Raw genomic sequence first — 14,587 nt, forward strand, 5'->3', positions numbered from 1 at the left:
GGACCCATAGGGCTCTAGTTAAAAGTAGTACACTATGTAGGGCAGGGGTATTAAACTCTTACCCTACGAGGTCCGGAGCCTGCTGGCTTTCTGTTCTAGCTGATAATTAATTGCACACATCTGGTTTCCCAGGTCTAAATCAGATTAGAAGGAAACAATGAAAACATGCAGTGGAATTGTCTTCGAGGTCCAGAGTTGAGTTTGAGGGATATAGGGGATATGGAGCCATTTGGGACGCAGTGTCTGTATCTGAAAAAACATAACAAAGCCCCCATAAACACTCTCCAGATGGCTCTGTTGCTTTGTCAACAGAAACAACAGAGCAATCGTGGACGTCTGTGTCTTCGTCCCAGTTATATCTCCTTTCTCCCAAAGTGTGCACTTGTTCACTTCCCTTAACTGATTTGAAAGGAAATGGCTGGTATAAAAAATATGGTGGAAACTCTCTCGAGCCCTCCACCAATCCAATGCTTTCAGATTTGTGGCAAGTAGTGAATCAGTGGAGGCTGCTGAGGGGAGAACGGCTCATAATAATGGCTGGAATGGACTCAATGGAATGGTATCAACCACATGGTTTTCATCCATTACACTCTATTCCAGCCATTATTATGAGCCTTCCTCCCTTCAGCAGGCTCCACTGATGAGTATTCAGGGACAGATGGCCGTATGTATAGACCTTGGCATGATTAACTGGAGTAATATAAGACGAATTCTGATGTCTGAATGTATGACTCAAGCTATACTTATACTTACAAATGGATTTACCAAACAATGAATCCATCTACACACCCTCTACTTCTTTCTTGTGGTTTCCATGGTGCTAGCTCCAATCCTGTCACACCACACAGTACAATCAGCACCAACGCCACCCACACACATACACCAACTCATGACATAATCAAGTAAAGCAGGTCAATTATAGAGCAGAGGCCTCAGGTATGGAAAATCACTACAATTACTGTAATGGATGACTCAGGTGATAACTACAAGCTACAACAAACAGTATGCTCTCATTCTCCTGCAGTCAATGTTGCCCTCTATAGGGAGACATCAGACATTGGACTTGCAACCCACCTGAATGAGCAGGCTAAAATACTTTTCAGATATTAAATATCTGTAATTGTTTTATTCTCTGTAGTCCAGATATAGTAAAAAAAAAAAACATGTATTTATTCTTATTTTGAATGTATACCCCTTGGCAACACGCTTTTGCACATGTGCTTGTGATGCACAGTAAAATCATGTTGATTCCTGTCGGGTGGATTTATTAGTAACACACAGGAAGTTCATATTCCACCACAATAAACCAACACGTGAGAGTTCACTAATGTAAAACAAACTCTAGTGTGTGAAAATGGACGAAGAACAAACGGTAGGTTGTACAAGTAGGACGTGTTAAACTCTTTTTGCTAATTTAAACTTTTATACCTGCCAGATTGATCTGAAAAACATGTTCTTGTTGTAACGTCAGTGGCTAACCTAGCAAAATGTTTTTTTTAGCCACAAGCAAACACAGTAGGGATTGAACATGTTTAAAGAACGTGCAAAACAAAACGCTTTTCAAACGCAAATCTTTATTTTTCCCATGTATTAGCAGGTAAGGTAAAGCATTTAAGAACCCCTTAATGGAAGATTTTTACCATAGGCGTGTAGCAGCTATAGTAGTTACAAATATATTAACGGTAAGAACCAGTGGAGGCTGTTGAGGGGAGGACGGCTCATAATAATGGCTAAAACGGAGCAAATAGTATGGCATCAAACTCACGGAAAACATATGTTTGATGTATTTGATACTGCTCCAGGCATTACCATGAGTCCGTTCTCCACAATGAAGGTGCCACCAACCTCCTATGGTAAAAACTGTATCAACGATTTATTTTTTTATAACTAACCTAAGACAAACAACGGGCTGTCATTTTCTTCGAGTTTGTAGTCGCAGATCGCAAACACCTAACAGGTTCATACACCACCACCTACTGTACTGGAATGTGAGGCTGGTCACAACCCGTCTATAGCGAACCCTGAATTTCTAACAACCCCACTGGGCGGTGGAACCTCTTCATTCAGTATTCCCTGTAACATTTTACAGGGAATACTGAGTTAGATTTGTAGGCCTCCTTGCGCGCACATGCTTTTTCAGTTCTGCTGTTATATAGGATTGAGGTCAGGGCTTTGTGATGGCCACTCCCAATACTTGACTTGGTTGTCCTTAAGCCATTCTTCCACAACTTTGGAAGTATGCTTGGGGTCATTGTCCATTTAAAAGACCCATTTGTGGCCAAGCTTTAACTTCCATACTGATGTCTTGAGATGTTGCTTCAATATATCCACATCATTTTCCTTTCCTCATGATGCCATCTATTTTGTGAAGTGCACCAGTACCTCCTGCAGCAAAGCACCCCCAAAACATGATGCTGCCACCCCCGTGCTTCACGGTTGGGATGGTGTTCTTCGACTTGCAAGCATCCCCCTTTTTCCTCCAAACATATTGATGGTCATTATGGAAAAACAGTTCTATTTTTGTTTCATCAGACCATAGGACATTTCTCCAAAAAGTACAATCTTTGTCCCCATGTACCGTTGCAAACCGTAGTCAGGCTTTTTTATGGCGGTTTTGGAGCAATGGCTTCTTCCTTGCTGAGCGGCCTTTCAGGTTATGTCGATTATTGGACTCGTTTTACTGTGGATATAGATACTTTTGTACCTGTTTCCTCCAGCATCTTCACAAGGTCCTTTGCTGCTGTTCTGGGATTACTTCTCACATTTCGCACCAAAGTACGTTCATCTCTAGGAGACAGAGCGCGTCTTCTTCCTGAGCGGTATGACGGCTGTGTGGTCCCATGGTGTTTATGCTTGCGTACTATTGTTTGTACACATGAATGTGATACTTTCAGGCGTTTGGAAATTGCTTCCAAGGATGAACCAACTTGTGGAGCTCTACAATATTTTTTCTGAGGTCTTGGCTGATTTCTTTTGATTTTCCCATGGGCCAAGCAAAGAGGCACTGAGTTTGAAGGTAGGCCTTGAAATGCATCCACAGGTACACCTCCAATTGACCCAAATTATGTCAATTAGCCTATCGGAAGCTTCTAAGCCATGACATTTTCTGGAATTTTCGAAGCTCTTTAAAGTCACCTTAGTGTATGTAAACTTCTGACCCACTGGAATTGTGATGCAGTGGATTATAAGTTAAATAATCTGTCTGTAAACAATTGTTGGAAAAATTACTTGTCATGCACAAAGTAGAGGACCTAACTGACTTGCCAAAACTATAGTTTAAGAATATATCTCACTGGTCACCCCCAAAGCCAATTCCTCCTTTGGCCGCCTGTCCTTCCAGTTCTCTGCTGCCAATGACAGGAATGAACTGCAAAAATCACTGAAGCTAGAGACACATCTCCCTCACTGTTGTTGTAATTGTCATTATTACAAATACATTTTTTTTTTTATTGGCCGATTAATCGGTATCGACTTTTTTGTTCCTCCAATAATTGGTATAGGTATCAGCTTTTTTGGTCCTCCAATAATCGGTATCGGTATCGGCGTTGAAAATCATAATCGGTTGACTTCTACTTTAAACCACTTGAGTGTTGCTTTAGCAGTATGCTTAGGGTCATTGTCCTGCTGGAAGGTGACCCTCAGTCCTATTCTCAAATCTCTGGAAGACTGAAACAGGTTTCCCTCAATAATTTCCCAGTATTTAGCTCCATCCATCATTCCTTCACTTCTGACCAGTTTCCCAGTCCCTGCTGAGGAAAAACATCCTATAGCATGATGCTGCCACCACGCATCACTGTGGGGATGTTGTTTTCGGGGTGATGAGAGGTGTTGGGTATGCACCAGACATGGCGTTTTCCTTAATGGCCAAAAAGCTCAATTTTATTCTCATCTGCCCAGAGTCCCTTCTTCCATATGTTTGGGGAGTCTCCCACGTGCCTTTTGGCGAACACCAAACGTGTATGCTTATTTTTCTTTAAGCAATGGCTTTTTTTCTGGCCACTCGTCTGTAAAGCCCAGCTCTGTGGAGTGTACAGCTTAAAGTGGTCCCATGGACAGATATTCCAATCACCGCTGTGGAGCTTTGCAGCTCTTTCAGGGTTATCTTTGGTCTCTTTGTTGCCTCTGATTAATGACCTCCTTGCATGGTTTGTGAGTTTTGGTGGGCGGCCATCTCTTGGTAGGTTTGTTGTGGTGACATATTCTTTCCATTTTTTAATAATGGATTTAATGGTGCTCCGGGGGTGTTCAAAGTTTCTGATTTCTTTATAACCAAACCCTGTTCTGTGCTTCTCCACAACTTTGTCCCTGACCTGTTTGGAGAGCTCATTGGTCTTGGTGGTGCCCCTCGCTTAGTGGTGTTGCAGAATCTGGGGCCTTTCAGAACTGAGATCATGTAACAGATCATTTGACACTTAGATTGCACACAGATGGACTTTATTTAACCAATTATGTGACTTCTGAAGGTAATTGGTTGCACCAGATCTTATTTAGGGGCTTCATAGCAAACTTTTCAGTAAATGTTTGTCAACATTTTTACTTCTTTCACTTCACCAATTTGGACTATTTTGTGTATGTCCGTTACATGAAATCCAAATAAACATCCATTTAAATTGCAGGTTGTAATTGCAACAAAATAGGAAAAACGGCAAGAGGGATAAACTTTTGCAAGGCACCACATTTGCATATTTCTTTTAGGGAACGCCTACTCTGAAGTGTGTGTAGTTCAATTACTAATTTCGCCCTTGCACTCCTTCTAAACAACACAATTTTTACAACATGCAAAGGGTAAAGTCTACAAAACTTTGATCACTTTGTTAGTAACAGATTCTAGTTTGGGAAACAGAACTGTATTGAGATTAAATGTTTCATCGATGAGAGAATTTGTAGAATGTCGGCCAAAATCCATCTCGCTGCATTTTCTTCCACTGCCAGACACTGGGCTTTCTCTCACCACCTACTGGTGAAATATTGGTCTCATTGTTCTGTGACTATGCTCTCTCCATACTGCAACATCCCTGATTACAGTTCCTAGTCACCTGTGTGCCTATAGACGTGTGACAGTGACCCATGACCCAACATATAGTTAGTTCCCTCTAGAGTACAAATTAAGTGGAATATGCAAAGTATATAGACAACACAACAACCACACAAGTAGTTCAAAATGGGTCCTATAGTCTCGTTAGTATGGCCCTCAGTTACAATTGTTGCCGCAGCTAGCTACATGCTCTCATATGTTGTTATGGACCTGATGTCTCTGTGTGTATGTAATACTATGCATAATGTGCCATATAAAATTGGATTTGATTATAGGGGGGCTACAGCGATATCTGTGGCCAGTGTGGAGAGGTGAACTGGGGGGTGTCGGATGAGGGTCGGTTCTACTGCAGGTCCTGTCATAATGTCATCGAGGTAAGCACTCGCATTTAACTACTATTCAAGATTGCTTCATGTTGAAGTAGTCATGGGCTACATCCCATATGGCACGGTATTTCCTTTTTGGTGCACTACTTTGGGACCGTAGCCCTATGTGCCCTGGTTAAGGCAGTGTACTAGTTAATAGGGTGCCATTTGGGAGGCACACGTGGACAACCATTTTTTATTTTTCCTCAAATTCTCTACACAGAGAACAAAAGAAGTGGTGGATACAAACACTTTTATGGTTGGTACCAGCAGAGTGTCCTCCATCTCTAAGGGAACCAGAAGGAAAAAACTAGGTTGGTCTCCACTCTCCTGTGTTTTTCTCCTGTTTTTTGTTTTGTTTGTTGGTTCTGTATGTGCCTGACTTATTTGTGACTGTGTTTCAGAGCAAGGGCGAGAGTGGATGGTGTGTGAGGGCTTTCAGTTCATCCTAAAGCACCAGGCTGAGGCTCTTCTGGCCATGGGAGTCTGCCCACAGTTCAAGGTCTGTCAGAGGGAGCACAGAAGGGCGGTTTCCCGGACACAGATTAAGCCTAGTAGTTAGAGAATCTCTATTGAAATGTTTAATCTGTCTCCGAGAAACCGGAAAGTAAAACCAAATGAGGCTATTTTACATCAATGTAAAGACACTCGACATGTTCTGTAAGTGTCTTGTGTGGTCTGTGTTTTGTAGGATGACGTGCTGTGTCAGTTTTGGAGAATGTACCTACAGAAGAGCCGACAGGCCTACACCAAGAATCCTGTGCATGATGGGAAATTTAGACTGGTCAGTATTCTCATCACTGCAAGCAAAATGGCACTTTCTGATGAAGTGACGAAAGCCTTCCCTGTCTGTTATCGCCCCCTTGTGGCGGACGGTCGACGAGACATTCACTCAGTGTGTGCTTTTAGATGGGATACGTTTAGTTACACGTTTGCAGCGCTCAGATGATAACTGTACACCTACACACACACAACTCGCCCTCCTTTTGGTTGCTGTATCGTTTATTTTGCGTGTCTGTCTCTTGTCTCCCCTTCTTATTTCCACTCTTTTTCTTGTTGCCCTCCCTAGCGTTCTCAGGGCTCTGGGGAGTCAGACAGTGCTCCGGAGTCGTCAGTGATAAGTGACTCTATGATGTCTGCCTCTGAGACAGACGGGGATGGAGATTGGGCAAGTGGAGGAGGCTCTGTCTCAGGTACAGTAAACGACACAAGTATGCTGAACAGCCAATGTACCTATGCACACTAGCCACACACAGTGATTATATATATGTGAGTGTACATGCATCTGTGTGTGTGTGTGCACGCTAACGTGTGTGTGTTTTCCAATATGTGTGCATGCTCCCCAGGTCACACCAGTGACGGAGCCTCCTCGGTGTGTTCCGGTTCTATTGATGCCGTCTCGTACCTGACCCCGCGCCAGAGGAGGAGCCAGGGGTTGATGAGCATGCCCAAGACCCTGGCACTGTGCCACCTGGCCCTGCTGTGGGCCAGAGAGGCCATCACACTGGCAGACCTGCTCAGGTTAGGGCCAAGGGGAGGTGGCGGAAACATGGATGGAAGAGAAGATGAACAAAGTTGTATTGAATTTAATATATACACATTTTACCATTTTGATTTCATTAAGACAAACCGGGATTAAATATAGGTTAAAGGTATAAAACTAAAAAACAGGAAGTACATGTTCACATTAAGTCTCAAGCTTTGCGTCCCTGCCTATTGAGTCGCTCTCTGTGCTGGGCAGGTTTGTGAATGAGGGCCACATCCCCTATGTGAATGCCTACGAGGACTTCCCAGAGGAGATGAAGCTCTACGGCCGAGACTCACTCATCTTCAGAGTGGAGGTGAGAGCTCACATTAGTTGTTGATTTATTGGGGAAAAGGTGCGCTGAGTACAACCTAGGCGATAACACGTTAAAGCAATTCCACTTTTGTCCAACGTGGTCCCTGACGGAATACAAACAAAATAAAAGAACTGTAATCTATCTGCATCGCACAGCATAGAACAAATAAATAACGCAAAAATGAAAGATGCAGGAAAATAAAAGTAAAGTCAACCTATTGTGATTCTGTCATTTGTCCTCCTGGACTCTAAATGCATTATACATGAATACATCTACATCGTTATCAATTAAACTGTAACGCTAAGATGACCTCTGTCTTTACATTTCTGATGTAGCAGAGGCATAAATGCCTTTCAGTCATTCAGCTACTCAACAAAAATTAGCTTTGACTTGTCCCCTTTTTTTAAAAACACCCCTGGACTGAGACCGTTTAATAGGCGTTCCACAACAACATCCCAGTGTAGAAGACTGAGTACCGTGCCGTACTACTTCCTGTTGGCACACTGACTCTCCGTGTTGTGGTCGAGTATGAGACACAGCTGTGTGTAAGCCTAAGTCGTCATGAGCAGTACTACTAATGGTATTATAGATGTGGTTAAGCTTCATCTAGGCAACAGATCCACTGCTTGGAATTTGTGTACTCCAACATGTGTTCTGGGGGGGGGGGGGGGGGGGTGCATTAAGCTGATGGTGACAGATGTGGTTTTGTTGTCAGACCACTGTACCACACTACTCTCATTGAAACATGTATGAAGACATCAGAATGTTGACTCAGGTGCAACAGAAACTGCTGCTTGTCCCCACATGCCAATACACCTGTTGCCCCGCTCTGCATTTGCATATATTGTCTTGAAGTCTTATCCTGATCCTCCAAAGGGATTCCTTGCATAGAAGACCAGATTAAATCTGTGTGTCTGTGTGTTCCCTAGTCTATCCCCTCTTACAGCCACCTGCACAAGGAGGCCCAGGCCCTGGCTGTGTTCCTGGAGCTTCCCCTGTTCCCCCCCATCACCCTGGACTGCCTGCTGCACCCCTCCCTGCTCACTCTCCGCTACCTCACCGAAGCCAACCTGCCCGGTGGGTCTGCCAAGCCAACAACACACTCTTAACTCTTTTGTTGTCCGTTGGTTCATTTGTGTCAGTCACTTTAAAGAGAGGACACCAGTAGGTTTTTTTTTTGTCTTGTTTATACCTGTGTTCCCCTTTTACATTTATTTATTATTATATATTTTTTACATTTTAACTTTACACAACGTGTAACTCTAGTCTCAACACAAGTTATTCCAATCAACCAGTACTTTTTTTTTTTCTTCAGATGAGCTGCATGACTGGGTGTGCAGGATCATGGAGAAGGCTGGTATGGAGTCGTCCGTGACCTTTGAACCCATGAGGTCCAGATCCCCTCTCCCACACTACGATGTCCAGGCTGCTGCCCTGATCATCATCGCCATGAAGCTGCTCTTCAAACTGGACGACCACACTGAGTGGTAGCTATGCCGTCTGTTAACTAGAGAGAGAGAGAGAAATGTATTTAAGGGCTTATTCTCACCAAATAGTCATAGGTACAATTCACATTAGCGACGGGAATGTTACGAGACGACAAGGGGTTTGGTTGACGTTCTTGCTTCGCCACTCAAAAGTACCGTACATCTCACAGTAACCACTAGCCAGGACTCAGAAGGTTAAAGCATTGCAAACTATTCTCCTAGCTAGTGACTAGTTAACCAAGCAACTCTTCACACATCTACCATATTACACTCTTAATTACTGCAACAAAACCATATTACACTCTTGAATAATGCAACGATTCACAAGCATGGGCAGACAGTTTTATTTTTTGTCTGTACACACCACATGTTATCTTCAAGACAAACACACAGATGTTGACTTATGTAGTTTGACTTGCATATCTAAAAATATCTCCACATTTTGAGGTAGTATCGACGTAAAAAAAAATAAAAAAAATATTGAGTTTACTTGAAATCGCCAAGTCTCATATAAGGAAAATGTCTAGTCTACACATTTCAGCTGTTTCAAAAACATTGCTTTGCTATTACCGTTGATGCTGTAGGAATGTTGAGCTCAATGAGACAATTCTGTTTACACTGCCGTGCTCGGAGGGCGGCAACTGTCGGGTGCGACCTCCAGAGGAAGCACCCGAGACGTGTACATTTGTGAAATTCTCACAACAGTATTGTCTCTCGAGAACCTCTAGAAAATGTACCTTTTTGCTTTCGTCAATGTAAAAACGGTCTCACTCCAAGAGGTTTGACAGTACATAATACAGATTTTAACACTACATTGTAGACCGCTCGGGTAGTTTTGAGACACGATGTAATCATAGTAGGCAATTCTGGTTCACTATATAGTCTGTCAGCCATGTCAACATTTTACCACAGTCTTGAAACCACAATGTTCTTTAGGAAGCTCAATGTAGACTGGAACATCAAGTCTGCATGTCCCTGGTCATGTAAACAGTCTCACAGAAATGTCATAAATAGTTTAGGTCACTATGCCTACGCAAGATATTGCACTTTGGTGATTTGTTTTTACTACTGCTCATATCTAACACAGTTCTCCTGTTTGTGTTTTTAGGGATTTATCCAATGATGCAAGTGACAAGAACAAGGAGAACCCAGGTAAACCTCACTCACTTTGGTGTGATAGGTAAATAACCAGCCCTCCCTGATGGCTGATATAGATGTGGAATTTTTTATTTTGTATCATTGAGAAGGTATTGATCTGAATAATCTCTCAGGAGTCTTGTGTGAAGTTGGCCCAAGGCTATAAGGAGTTGCATAGTACATATAGAGGAATAAATTAAACAGTCATTTACATGTGTTTAAACAGTTATTTACATATGTGTCTGAAGGGGTTTTAGCTAAAGGAATGCCTTTAAAGGCAGTAAATGCTGTTTCTTCGATTCTTCTTCTGTTCTGTTTAACATTTCACATGATCGTATCTTTTTCAGCACAGATAATCATAGTTTTGTATTGTCCTACACATTGTAATTTAACGCTTTTCGTAAAGAGCGGCCATTGAGGTGTGGTCTTGTCTTTGGAACAGGGAATGTTGCATGTACTGTTTGTCTGCATTCCTTTGATTTCTGACTGCCTTTTTTTCATTCACTTCCATTTGACAGCTTAGAAGTGAGAGTAGATTACATGGCTGGGCTGAAATATTTGGGTGATTTAGAAGCGCTAGAGTTTCCCCTTGATATTTTCTGTTGTAATTAAAAAGCAGATGGAAAATTCAGACCTTTTTTTAAAACCTATTATTTAACCAGGCAAGTCAGTTAAGAACAAATTCTTATTTTCAATGACGGCCTAGGAACAGTGGGTTAACTGCCTGTTCAGGGGCAGAACGACAGATTTGTACCTTGTCAGCTCTGGGATTCAAACTTGCAACCTTTCGGTTACTAGTCCAACGCTCTACCCTGCCGCCCCAAACTTCTCTTAAGAAGTAGAGCCAATCTTTGAGACTTATATGAAGTCCATGAGTTCCTAGCCTGTTTTTTTTTGCAACTAGTTAGGAAATGGACACTTATTTTGGGAAGTCTTCTCAGTTGGACATTCCAAAAGTCAAGTGTCCTAAATTCTGTCTGGCGCTCATCCCTCTCTTTATGTGCGACAGATGGGAACAGCTTTAACCTGAGGTGGTGGTACAGGACAATGCAGACTGCCCTGACCACAGCTGCACGGAGACAGCAGGACAATATAGCCAGGTGAGACACCTCACTTTTAACTGGCTCTCTCTTTAAAGTTGGCTGGTCAGATACTGTGGTCTAGTGGTAACACATCTGGCTCCCCACTGGAAACTGGGGTTCAATTCCTGTATCCACCCTTGTTACTATCTCCTCTATTTCACAAATGTCAGTATATAGAGTAAATGTATTTACCCACTTCATTTATTTCTACAGAAAGCATTGGAAGCCCCAGAAACCTCTATATACCTCGAAGAAAGACAAGTCGGTCGTTCTCAAAAGGAGACGTAGGTGTCACTCATATCAGTCTGTTCAGATAAAGAAGAAAAACGGAGCTGGCTCATGTCCACTATTTAGTGTATGGCAAATGGGCTGTAAAAAGAGCTGGCACAAACATGCTGATGTCACTCACTGGCCTATACAGTACCAGTCAAAAGTTTGGACACACATAACACTTATTCAAGGGTTTTTCTTTATTTTTATAATTTTCTACATTGTGGAATAATAGTGAAGACCTCAAAATAACAAATGGAATCATGGAGTAACCAAAAAAGTGTTAGACAAATCAAAATAGATTTTAGATTCTTCAAAGTAGCCACCCTTTGCCTTGATGACAGCTTTGCACACTCTTGGCATTCTCTCAACCAGCTTCATGAGGTAGTCACCTGGAATGCATTTCAATTAACAGGTGTGCCTTAAGTTAATTTGTGGAATTTCTTTCCTTAATGCATTTGAGCCAATCAGTTGTGTTGTGGCATGGTAGGGGTGGTATACAGAAGATAGCCCTATTTGATAAAAGACCAAGTCCATATTACGGCAAGAACAACTCAAATAAGCAGAGAGAAAAGAGTCCAAATTTGAGATTTTTGGTTCCAACCGCCATGTCTTTCTGAGACAGGGTTTAACAGGACAATGACCCAACACACCTATAAGCTGTGTAAGGGCTATTGGACTAAGAAGGAGAGTGATCGAGTGCTGCATCAGATGGCCTGGCCTCAACCCAATTGAGATGGTTTGGGATAAGTTGTACCGCAGAGTGAAGGAATAGGAGCCAACAAGTTTTCAGCATATGTGGGAACTCCTTCATGCATTCCAGGTGAAGCTGATTGAGAGAATGCCAAGAGTTTGCAAAGCTGTCATCAAGGCAAAGGGTGGCTACTTTGAAGAATCTCAAATATAAAATATATTTTCATTTTAACTTTTTTAGCTTACTACATGATTTTGTGTTATTTCATAGTTTTGACATCTTCACTATTATTCTACAATGTAGATAAGAGTAAATATAAATAAAAAACCCTTGAATAAGGAGGTGTGTCCAAAATTGACTGGTACTCTGTCAATCTGCTTTTGCTGATCTCCCTTTTCTCCACCCTAATCTCACTACTCCCCTTCTCTTTCCCTCACCAACTAACCACACCCTTTTCCCTCACCATTTCCTGCATCCTCGCTTTTCCCCCTCCTTCTCCCTCTCCAGGTATTGCAGAGCAGCTCCAGTTGAGTTTCCAGAAACTGTCTAGTTCCCCTGTGGCCCCACCATCCACCCCTCCCTCCAGCTTCTGTTTCCGCTGGGGTGAGGAGGGGGAGGAGGTCTGGGACGGGCCCAGCCTGCACCACCTGACCCTGGACAGCAGCGTCCGGCAGAGAGGGGCAAGCCTCCAGCCCGCCAACCCAGAATACTGGCACCCAGCCCTGAGGGCCTGCAAGCCCAGGTAAGGCCCAGTACCCAGTTGCAGCAGCATACCACCCTGGATCCTGCTGCTGGCTTGCCACTGAAGCTAAGCCGGGTTGGTCCTGGTCAGACCCTGGATGGGAGACCAGATGCTGCTGGAAGTGGTGTTGGAGGGCTAGTAGGGGGCACTCTTTCCTCTGGTCAAAAAGATTCCAATGCCCCAGGGCAGTGATTGGTGACATTGCCCTTTGCAGGCTTGGGTGTGATGTTAAACGGGTGTCCTGACTCTGTGGTCACTAAAGAGCCCATGGCACTTATCGTAAGAGTAGGGGTGTTAACCCTGGTGTAATGGCCAATTCCCAATCTGGCATTCATTCCATCATGGCCACCTAATCCTCAGCTTCCAATTGGCTCATTCATCCCCCTCCTCTCCCATGTAACTATTCCTGAGGTTGTTGATGTAACTGAGAATGTGTTCTCTGTCAACTTGCCTGCAAAAAAACAACAACCTTTAAGGTAGTCAGTGATGCACAAAGTAAACCGCAGAGTCAGCTTAGACCTCTGCAACAAGCATAAGATTTAACTTCTCTGTTGATCCCGCAACTATCAGCTTGCAGGAGTGGGAAGTGTACCCATCTTGCATCTGAGTCTAAGTTAATATGTCCCTTGTTGGGGTTACCCTGAATCACCTCACCTAAACATCCTAACTGATGTCTTTTTTTTCACATAAACATACAGTGCACAGTTACCAAACTGCTGAGAGCTTGTGGTGGTTGTATATGCTGGGTGAAGGAGAGGGGGAATGCAGGCCTGTGTTCTCTCTCTCCTCTGATGGGGGCCTGTTTTCACTGTCAGCACTGATCAAATCTACCAAGCGACTCTTTCCTTTTCACCTTCCTCAGTTTGCTGAGGCTGAATCCTATAGTGATTGGAAACTGCACCCACCATTAATCTACACCTGGGGTCTATGCTTTTAGTTGTGGAGGCCGACTCCCTTCTAACCTGTCCCACAAGGGTTCCACTCTCCATAGGGCGTATCTAAACCATCCCTTCTAGTTTCAGCTAGAGTCAGCACTGGCAATGGGTTTTCCCAGCATGCATAAGAATGCTTTAGAGAAGTTTTCAGAATTTTGGCAGACAATGTAGAGATACGACTTGTGAATATACATATAGAAACCAAACGCCCATGACGGGTGCTCTGCTTTAAATATGGTCTGGATGAGAGGACCAGGATGTCTGTCGTATGCTGTTTGCACACTAGTTATTAGCAGTGGTTAATAGTCGCATGCACAGGTGCGTGAGACATACTCCATTTGCAAATCTGCCAACTTTTTGGTTCTACTTGCAGAATTTCCATTGCTCCATAAAAGTTCAATTCAACTCTTTCAGATTGGCCTTTACTGCACACCTCACAGGGATTGCGCTGCACGAGGCACACAAAGAGCCCGGGTCATGTACCTTCTTTAAAACAACACCATTGAGTTTTATCGGTCATGTTTTATTTCCCCCCCCCCCCCCCTCAGGTTTTGTAAGAGCCACTATGCGGAGGTAGAGGTCACTCTCCCCAGGATGTACGTGTGGCTGTTGGACCTCTTCTCCTTCCTCCTGGGGGTTAAACCTGGCTGTGTATACGAAGAGGTACTGAAGGTGGAGAGGCGCTTCCTCGGGAGCAGCAAGTCCCAGCCCAGGGCAAGAGCTACGCCCAGAAAGACACAGCCCAAAAAACTACACAAACGCAAACAAACCAGTAAAACATGTTCTCGGTGACTAAAGAGAGTGACTTCATCGGGAACAACTGTCGATTATTTATATGGTTTTTGTATCAATGCAAATTGATTGTGCTTTTTTTTGTACAAATTGTCTCATTGCATTGCCAAGGATGAATGGCAATGCTCCTGTGATTACAACGCAATATGAAGTTCATGAAAATGTACTTTTTAAATTATATTAAACTGTTCTGTTATTACAATGTTA

At 43.2% G+C, this 14,587-nt stretch overlaps 1 protein-coding gene across 1 annotated transcript; it reads left to right on the forward strand.

Moving 5' to 3' along the window:
- The first annotated feature begins 1,275 nt into the window (after positions 1-1,275).
- Positions 1,276-14,587, forward strand: LOC139406996 (TATA box binding protein (Tbp)-associated factor, RNA polymerase I, B). Its single transcript, XM_071150228.1, has 15 exons — positions 1,276-1,372; positions 5,311-5,409; positions 5,624-5,714; positions 5,805-5,902; positions 6,092-6,184; positions 6,470-6,593; positions 6,747-6,921; positions 7,142-7,241; positions 8,171-8,318; positions 8,557-8,728; positions 9,837-9,880; positions 10,875-10,965; positions 11,161-11,231; positions 12,419-12,653; positions 14,137-14,587. The coding sequence occupies exons 1-15, from the start codon at positions 1,355-1,357 to the stop codon at positions 14,378-14,380; spliced, it is 1,803 nt and encodes a 600-aa protein (XP_071006329.1). The 5' UTR covers positions 1,276-1,354; the 3' UTR covers positions 14,381-14,587.

This window comes from Oncorhynchus clarkii, chromosome 4 (assembly GCF_045791955.1).
Source record: "Oncorhynchus clarkii lewisi isolate Uvic-CL-2024 chromosome 4, UVic_Ocla_1.0, whole genome shotgun sequence".
Classification (NCBI taxonomy): Eukaryota; Metazoa; Chordata; class Actinopteri; order Salmoniformes; family Salmonidae; genus Oncorhynchus; species Oncorhynchus clarkii.

Coding starts and splice junctions, on each gene's coding strand:
- LOC139406996 (XM_071150228.1), top strand. Junction 6,594..6,746: donor TGGAGGAGGCTCTGTCTCAG/GTACAGTAAACG, acceptor CATGCTCCCCAG/GTCACACCAGTGACGGAGCC. Junction 11,232..12,418: donor GGTCGTTCTCAAAAGGAGAC/GTAGGTGTCACT, acceptor CTCCCTCTCCAG/GTATTGCAGAGCAGCTCCAG.